This window comes from Hydractinia symbiolongicarpus, chromosome 1 (genome assembly GCF_029227915.1).
Source record: "Hydractinia symbiolongicarpus strain clone_291-10 chromosome 1, HSymV2.1, whole genome shotgun sequence".
NCBI classification, from domain to species: domain Eukaryota; kingdom Metazoa; phylum Cnidaria; class Hydrozoa; order Anthoathecata; family Hydractiniidae; genus Hydractinia; species Hydractinia symbiolongicarpus.
The window spans coordinates 10492332-10502389 of NC_079875.1; the positions used below are offsets into that span (position 1 = coordinate 10492332).

A 10058-nucleotide genomic window follows, 5' to 3' on the forward strand; every position below is an offset into this window, starting at 1 on the left:
ATTGACTTACACTGCACTCAACATCCCAGCCACAGCATAATTAGTCACTAACGATGATGTTGTCTGGTGTCGATTTAGTCTTGAATTCTAAAAACATCTTAAGGATACGGTAACCCCCTGAGACACATACTCAGTATAATTAAAATATCCCCTCTGCTCGCTATATTAACCCTAGCAAATATATATATTCTGAAAGCCAAATAAGTTATCTCTAGAATGATGATAAAATATTTTCATAAAAAAAATCCAAAAAAAAATCACCTCATAAGGTATGTGTAACTCTTAAAAAGAACAAAAGAAATAACTCCTTATATAGGCTTTAGGGAAGAAAATAAAAAAACCGAGAACAGCATAGTGTCCTAGTTATTTGTTCCTTCTTTGATAATGTCACTTTCTTTCTCACAAAATAAGTAAAACATCTCCTTAAAATCGCACTTTAAATGTGCAACTAGCACTTTAAATGTAACCCGTGGAATTTTTGTAGGAACTCCTATATTTATTTACTAAGTTGCAAAACTATTGTTCCAACTAGTAAATTGCAACTCGCATCCCGTGTTGTTTTGAAAAATAACTCAAAACTGGCAACTTGCAACTCGTTACTCGTAAGTGCTTGTTATTATAATTAAAATACACTGTATTAAAACAAAAATATTTTCCAAAAAACATACTGCATGCATACAAGAACGCTTTTATTAATATCTCGTAATTGCTTGTTATATTAAAAATATACTGTAAAAAATAATTTGTGAATAATGGAGGGCGTTTCTTATAATTACACATGGTTTCTCTTCATCGTCGAGCTCTTCACCGCTAAAATTTCAAATACACTTTTTTACTTTTGCTAGCTACACATCGCTAAATTTCACAATTCTCAACACACCTTTTCTTTTATAAACGATATATGTAATACTACGCTTGCTTAAGCCTCAACAGTTGAGATTAACACTAACCCGAATTAACTGTCCATTATATTTCTTACTCTTTGAATATATTGTGGTATTTCCAGATGGTACGAACATATTTCCGTGTACGCCACGAAACTAACCTATTTGCATAGCAATAGATTAAACCTACAGAGTTATTTTTCTTGACCAGTATCTCACTAACTAGAAATAGTAATCAGAACACATATTGCGTAAAAAACAGCATTGTCTTTTTGTTACAAATCCGTGTCAATAGACTTGTTCTTAACCGCTTGACAGGGTCATAGCACATCTTTGAATACAACCATGGGAAAATACATGCGCCTCATAAATTTTTGTGTATTCTTTGCCATGACGCCAGATACATGCTCTGTAAAATAAAAGATTTTGCTTCTTAAAAAACAAAGGTGCTTTTCTGCATTAGATACACATTAGAAGCAACGGAGTGCATAAAAACATTCAACGATAAAGAGTTACTTTCAACTAAACACAATTAGGCGCTTAACAACAAATGATGTTTTAAAATGTTTATTTTTATAATGATATAAACACTGGTGGAATATTAATCAGAGGGTTTTGTTTGCTTTAAGGAAACATTTTGGTCAGTGCTGAGAAAATCTAAATGTGTATTAAAACAGTTCTTTCTATAGTGATAGTTACACAAAATATTCTTCGTTGATTTCTGCGGCATACCTTGCTAATCCCAATAATAGCCGTGGATGTCATTAATGTACGATTACAAGTAAAACTTTGTACGATGATTGAACTGATTGTGAAAACTAGACCTTGTAAATAAAAAAGTATTTGGAAGATTTTTTACTTTTAACAGGGCTTTAGAGTGCGATAATTAAAGTACGAGGAATGGTTCTAAAAGTTCTAATTAATTAATCATGACGTAATCAGAATTAACAATTAATATACGAACACCAGTGTTAAAATGCTGCTGTCATATTCACATATTGATGTTAATGTAAGAAATATTATTTAAAAGAACTGCTGATAATGTCACCACCATCAAACAAATACTACCAGAACCGCAAATTGATCCTATTCAAGCCATTTTTTTTAGGAAGGGGACTTTGAACAGCCGCTGGGTAGACCTTTGTTCTCCCCAGAAATTGCATAAAGAGAAAAACTTAGTACAAATGTTTATTCACATATTGGAGGAAAATTGGGATAGAAGAAATTGGAATAATGTCATTCGAATGCAAGTCAAGTCACAAATGTTTTATACAGCCATAAAGCGAACAAGTAATTAGCGGACACTACAATTAGCGGACACTACAATTGGCGGACACAATGTTCTACGCAAAATAAGCATTTTGATTTTTTTCATCTTTAACTTTAGCGAAAATATTTTAGGAAGAAAATACAGTTGAACTCATGTAATTCGACAACCCATGTAATTCGACCAAACCGTGAGACCCACTGATTACATATACTAATTATACAATTAGATTATGTAATCGCACGTTTACGAGTGCAATTAGAAAATAATCGAACGAGTACTTTTTTTGCTTTTAATTTTCCAAGTCTATTAGGACGAGGATGAATTTAATTTTCCATTGTCCATCTGCCTAACTGGATTTTTCCACCGGCCTTATCGACTAGTTAAGAAATAATTTCACTCCGCAGAATGCAATTACGACATAATTTGAACTGTAAAAGAAGCGCCAAACAGGAAAAAATAAGTCATCGTGTGCTTATAGAATAGATGACATAATCTGTTTTTAATTTCAAAATAGCAGCAATCTGTGGCATTATAATTGATAATAAACAAATAAACGTAAGAGCAGTTTATTTACTTTGAAACAAGATCCTTTTTAGACTTTGTTCGGGTTATTTCACATGTGAAAACCTACAAACACCATGCTGGGAAAAATTAGGTGAAAAAGGCAGATAGAGCGTTTGATATTTTCAAAAAATAATTCCCTTTTTCCTGATTTTTTCTTGGCAGCTACTGCACTAAGAACCAAAAATTGTGGCCAAATTTAAAGTTACTAATTTTAGTGACCTTTCTTTGCCCCGTTAATTTTTCCATCGCATGCTCAGTCTCCACTTTAAATTAGCGGAAATAAATATGAAAATCCATAATATGAATTTTTCCTCTTTGCTGCATGTCACTTACAAGCACAAAGGAAACAAAACAACCGCAAATTTTCGCATTACACATGGTTTCCCGGCTAAAAATTATTTACTCCGTTATAAACAAATTATTTGGATTTAAAGGGAGTTAGGATAGTACAAAACACATAAAAAGGGGGGGTTTGATAGGGCAGAATTCGGACGGGGGGTCGTGGGTAAACGCATGGGAGGGTCGTCAGTAAGATGTTATCGGCTTTTTTAAATAAAAGTGAACTAGACATTTTTGAATTGATTTTAAAAATACATTTTTACTGCGTTACAGGACGTCTGTTCTTAACTTTAAGCACGACCTGCGGTTAGGTTGTTCTATACTACAAAGTCACGGTAGACATGATGGACTTTAAACTCTACCACGTTGTCACGACGATTAGATTTAAAACACAAAATAAAGCGATTTAGTAAAAAAGCCCGGTTTCTACTTGCTCAAGTCTTGCATACATATCAGCAATCAGTCTAATCCAACAAAAAGTGAATTTATATCAAAGCATTATTTACTTTGTTGCGTGTAAAGTCATCATCATTATTAGAAGAAGGAATTACAAAAAAAAAAATCATAAGAATGTGACGACTATGCAAAAATAAGTTGTTTTTATACCGCGTAAAATCCATGACGTGTCAATGTAAATTGATTAGATATAAGTTATTTTTCTAAACTGTGCATCCAAGCCACAGCAAAAGGTCACTCTAATGCGCTAGTGGAATAACTTCAGACGGGCCATTGAAGGTAAGCTTTTATTTCACGTTATTTCACGTCGTTCTTCTTTGTTTTTTGCGATTCCATATGAATAACTATATTTGTTAATATAGTTACTCATATGGAATCGCATCTGCAAAAATCACAGAACTTTAATTTTCTTAAAGGGGCTACGAACCGGTTAAAATGCTCACATTCCGTTTATTCCGCGCACGTATTAAAAATCCGGCAAACGTGTTTCTGAAAAGTATACTACAAAGAAATATTTCAGCTGGAGAAGATAAAAAATATAGATATATCTATATGTTCGAGTCTGTAAATTACATGCATGCCGGAGAAATAGCCATTTTTGTTTTCCGCCGCAATCAGCTCGACTTTCGTGTAAGTCACTAAAGTCGAAAACTAAATCTTTTTTGAATCACTTTTGAATATCATTTTTTATTAATTAATTAAGCACTCTTTATTAATTTAACAAAGAAAAGAAAAGTATTTATTTCATTTGAAATATCTGGTTATTTCACTTTTAATTGTAACCAACTCACAAAATCATTTCATGCAAAGTGTATAGCAGACTTTTTAAAAACTCTGCCATATTTTTGTTTTTTTTCAAAAGCAAGCATAAAAGTAAAAGAATATTTGATATATTTTTCAATCCATTGTAAAATTTATCCATCCCTCCAAATTATTCTTTATAAAAATAGCCGTCATCTGTCTGATACGGAAACATAAATTGTAATAAATAAAGGACGAATGACCCTGTGGATTTTCCCACGGGTTAACGACTAATTTCTATAATAAAAGCCGTATTTTGTTCGAAATAGTTGCGCACCTATTTTGGGGGAAAATAGCGCAGAACCAAACCAATCAAACAACTCAACTAACCAATTTTAAGATTTTAGCTGGAAACGTAGATTTCGAGACATCATCCTGCGCATTCTTTCACGTGACAACGAAGGAAATATAGCTTAGTTTGTTTTATAGTAACCTAGCTAAGAATGAATTAGCATTATGTTGAGAGTATTCTTTGTCTTTTCCTTGCCGTGCAAATTAAATTAACAACACGACGTTGAATTCTGGACCCGACGTCGCAATTTAACGTCGTTTCAACTGATGTGATATCAACGTTGATACAACGCCGGATAAAAGACGTTGTTTTGTTGATTCGTCCAACGTCTTATTGACGTTTACACAACCGTGCGCCCTATAAAGATTTTCCATTAACTTGTTTTCAGATACCTTTCTTTTACTGACTTGTTATGATAGGTTTTAGAGTAAGTTTGTTTGAATCATTGGTATACGAAAATATCGTCCATCCTTATGTGGCAGGCACCATAAATTTTCGTTGACATTCTAAGTTTACTTGGGTGTTAATTTTTACATAGCTATTTATGGAGCCTTATGTAAATACAGTAGACTCTCCATAATTCGACTGTCCAGAACTCATACCTGTCCTTGACTCGAGCGACTCAGAAGAAATTACTCAATAAACTTTTAGAAAAAAAACTCTTTTTTTACAGGAACACTCTAAAGCTACAATGATTTTTTAATTCTCCGTTGGTGTTTAAGTTATAGAACAATGAAAATGAAATAATGTATTTTAAAGTTAAAGGTTAATAATGGCATTTTTGTATTTTCTTATTTTTCTTATATTTACATATATGTATATATATTCTCAATATTTTATTTAGATTGACAGCCATGATTCAATACGTCGTTACTGCTGGGGTCATTCTAATAAGTACCCTAGTTTTCTTAACAATGTTATGGAAATATTACATTTCCCGAAATTCCTTCCTAAAAAGTCCTCCAACTTATCCGTGGATTGGCACAGTACCGTACTTCGAACATAAGCCTCATTTGTTATATCGACAAGTTATGCAGTATGCCAAGGATTATAACTACCTGTATACGGTTTGGTTTGCACATGTCCCTATCATTATGGCGTCAACAGCTGAGTATGCAGAGGCTGTGCTGAGCAGCAAAGTCATGCTAAAGAAGTCTTCTTTGTATTGGACTTTATCAGAGTGGCTTGGGAGTGGGTTACTGCTAAGCTATGGAGACAAATGGAAACAGAGAAGAAGAGCAATAACACCGACATTTCATTTCACTATATTAAATGATTTTGTAGAAATTTTTACACGACAAGCAAAAGGGTTAGTTGCTAAGCTGAAGAAAGAGTGCGACACTGACAAAGCTATCAATGTTCAACTACCAGTAAGTCTTGCTGCTTTAGATGTCATCTGCGAGACGGCAATGGGTGTCAACACACAGGCTCAAGAATGTTCCACGTCTGAATATGCGAAAGCTGTATTTTCAATGAACGGGCACTTGCAACGTCGCCAGCGCTCGCCGTGGTTATGGCCAACCTTTATTTACAAATTGACAAAGACTGGTCAAGATTATTATAAACATTTAAAAATACTACATGATTTCACCATAAATGTCATAAACAAACGCATTCAATCCCGAAAAGCGTCATCCCAGCCAGGAGAAGAAGACACTGACAAACCAAGAAAGAAAGCTTTTCTCGACATGTTGCTCGAGCTTTACGACAAAGGTGAGATTGATGTAGAAGGAATACGAGAAGAAGTGGACACGTTCATGTTTGAAGGTCACGATACTACCGCAGCTGGTCTAAGCTGGACTCTATATCTTCTCGGTAGGAATCCAGAAATACAGCAGAAATTACATGCCGAAATTGAAAAAATAAATGAAAAGGATGGATTCACCTTAGACAAGTTGAAGGAATGCAAATACTTGGAATATGTGATTAAAGAAAGCCTTCGTCTCCATCCTCCTGTTTCGTTGTATGCACGGATTCTTGAGGAAGACACAAAGATCGATGGACACATGGTTCCAAAAGGTACAGAGGTGGGGTTGTTTGTTCAAGGATTGCACCTGAATCCTAAATATTGGAAAGAGCCTGAAAAGTTCAATCCAGATCGATTTGGCGAAGACAGTTACATGAAAAGAAATCCTTATACTTATGTTCCGTTTTCGGCAGGATCTCGAAATTGCATTGGTCAAAAGTTTGCTATGTTGGAAACAAAGATATTTTTGTATAACATTATATCGCAATTTCGTGTGGAGGCTGTTCAAGAAAAAGATGAAGTTGAGGAATGTTTTGAGATCATTCACCGATCAACCAATGGCCTAATGATCAAATTCTTTTCAAGATAGATCAGGGAGATTTAAAACTACCTTGGAATGATATACCAAAACTTTAAAGCTTCTTATATAAAAACATTATCAAATCATTCATTATGTTTACTTGATTGGAAAATGTTTATGCAAATTGTATTCTTTACAAAATATTTATTGTTTTGCTTTATTATTGGGTCTAAAAAGTCTTTGCTTCAACGTTTAATAAAAAGAACAATTTGGCAAGTTTTTAGTGTCTTGTGAGCACCATTTTAGCACTGCATTATGCAACACTAGAGCAATGAAGCAATGGAGTGATAGTGTCAAGTGAATATTTGTCTTAGTTTTTTTAGATTGTATTAAGCGTTTAAGCCCACCAGACTGCAACGATTCTTATTACGAGCGATATAAACCTAGTCTAAATCAGATGTATCTTATGGGGAGGAAATTTTTAGCACTTATATTTTTGAAAGAAATTTGTAATTAATTTTATACTATACAAATAAAATAAATATTTCTTCTGTTTCACATAGACATATTATTTTGAGACTGAAAAAAATTGCAAAAATAAACCGTTTTTCGCTTTTAAGATTGGTGTTTTATGCTTACGTATGTTAAATATTACGAAATATTTTATCACAGAATTGGAAAGCGAGTGATACTTTTGCTAACTAGTCGGATATTTTTTCAAAAGCGCATATTTTTTTTTGACTTTACTTAAGTTAGAATGTTCTTAAAAATGCTTGTAAGTGTAGTAATTTTAATTTTAAATATTCAATCTTTTGCGACAGTATCAAAAACATTTATACTCCCTTCCATAATTTAATACTCTTTTGTAACCTTTTCAATCAAGCCTTTTGGTAGACATGTTATGTACCGGAACAGCCTGAGCTAATATTTAAAACGCAAATGTTCAGTTAACTGTGGCTGTAAACTCTTATTACATAATACTATATTCGTCTATTAACCCAGCAAAATTTTGTCTGAGTTCAACAAAAATTTCAAGGTACAATTTACACACAGTTTGATAACTACTTTCATGTTGCTGATGAAGTAGTCAACAATGTTGAACTTGGAAGTGTAAAAAGTCGGATTTGTATAGTCTTCTTTATTCAGTAAAATCAATAAATTTGGAAATCTTGTCATCGGGTTCTGAATAAGGTAGAAAGTTAACTAACTACCTTAATAGTTTCTCATTATTGGAGAATATTCACTCTGAATCCAAAAGTTTAAATTTGAATTCAATTTTAAAGAAAAAATCAAAACAAAATCTAAAGTCCACGTGAATTAACTCTTGTTTTTTGTATGTTATATAAGTAACTTCTGATTTTTCGTACAAATAAGCAAGAGTTAATTTACTTTGAAAGTTAAAGGCTCCATTATGGTTCCAATAAAGAAGGTGCACTAGCATACTTTCCATTTCGTGCATATACAAAGAATTGTTATTGATTTTGTTTTGATTTAACCTCTATTTTATATTATTAATTTTGTTAGAGTAAGAGTCTGGATATTAAGGCAATTTCTACGTGCCATGGCTACAAGTTAATAAGGCCCGTGGAAAGAACCACTAAGACAAAAAAAACAATGGCAAAATAGGTTGTTTCAGATGTTTTCCGACGTCAGCAGTGGATATAAAAAAATGCCGAAAATTAGTTCATTTGTTGCCTCTATTGTGTAAAGCCTAAAGCGCTGATCAAGAAAATGTGTATGATGTATATGATGTAGAAAATGTATATGATCATGGGCTTTTAATAAATGAGATTAACGGGTTTAATATTCTTGCTGACGTCCGTAAAGACCCGCAAAAACAACCAATTTTTTTTTTAGATTTAAATTTAGCATATCAGATATGCATTTTTCGACGAAATCAAAGGAAAATAAGCATATCAACTTTGCCTGTCACAGACACACGGAACTGGCATATTATTAGACAGACTTGTCGATGAGGCCCGTGGAAAAATTCACTTATTAAAGAGATGTTTCACCAAAAATTAGTTTACTGTTTGTTACTATTCAGCCAGAATTTGTAATTTTCTTCGAAAAATCTGATCTCCCTCCAGAATGCCTAAATTCCAAAACTATTATATCTAATACTCGTGGTTTAACCCGTGGAACAACCCACGGGAATTAGCTGACGTAATTATTTCGCGCATCTGTTATAAAATTATTTTGCGCACCTGTTATGAGATTACTCAGTGGTAGCCATGGTTCCTGGATATATACACGGAAGCAGTGTAAACTACACATTTTTTATTTTTTATATTATAGTTTATAAGGAGTAGTGTTACGCTGCTTTCTCGTAAAATTCATGTATTTAACAATAACTGACGCATTTTTACGACCTGTTAAGTTAAAAAAGAGGCCTTTCTTGCAAATAGCTTTTAAAAAATCAAATTTGACATTTTCTTGCACTTTTGTTCAGTTAAAAACATAATAAGTTTCAGCAAAAATAGGCACATCCAGCTTTATTGTTGTCAAAATAAAATAAAAATGGTTGAAGATGAAACAAAATTTTCAAAATAAATTTCAAATTCATGTTTAGAAGAAACAAAAATTACTTACTAAATCCTTCTAAAATTTATTGTGCTCCTTCTATTATTAAAAACTTGTTTTTGTTAATTTCCTTGAAAAGGCGCGAATAATTAAAGCTTCTTTAATGAAATAGACAACGGAATGTTAATTGTCCGCAACTCTCTTTGCCCGTGTAGTTATTTATAACAAAGAAACTGCATCGAAGTAACATTAAAAGTTAATTCACCATGAATTTTGTATAAAAAACTTTTTAAATTAAACTTTTGAACTACGCAAAAGACAAAATAAAAATAAAACTTTAAAATAGTGTAGCAATAAGATCAGAGAGCAGCGCGTAATTTCGTGCGTGGTCAACACAAGTTGCTTTTGATGCACCAACAAACAAACGGAATACGGCTATTATTAAAGAGACTAGACGTTGCCCGTGGCTTCGCCCACCCTTTATATTTACTTGTCGCAACAAAGTGGATAGAAATATATCGCAATTGATATTCATGTTTCCGTAACATCATTTTCTAAATCAGCAGGGGGTCCGCGCAGAGACAGACAGACGGAATACGGCTATTATAATAGAGACTAGTCGTTAGACCGTGAAAAATTCACGAGTTCGCCCGTCTTTTTTA

At 33.1% G+C, this 10058-nt stretch overlaps 1 protein-coding gene across 1 annotated transcript; it reads left to right on the forward strand.

The window, feature by feature from the left end:
- The first annotated feature begins 3635 nt into the window (after nt 1-3635).
- Nucleotides 3636-7431, forward strand: LOC130637698 (cytochrome P450 4V2-like). Its single transcript, XM_057446949.1, has 2 exons — nt 3636-3792; nt 5451-7431. The coding sequence occupies exon 2, from the start codon at nt 5461-5463 to the stop codon at nt 6940-6942; it is 1482 nt and encodes a 493-aa protein (XP_057302932.1). The 5' UTR covers nt 3636-3792; nt 5451-5460; the 3' UTR covers nt 6943-7431.
- The last annotated feature ends 2627 nt before the right edge of the window (nt 7432-10058 follow it).

Coding starts and splice junctions, on each gene's coding strand:
- LOC130637698 (XM_057446949.1), top strand. CDS start 5,461: ATGATTCAATACGTCGTTACTGCTGGGGTCATTCTAATAAGTACCCTA.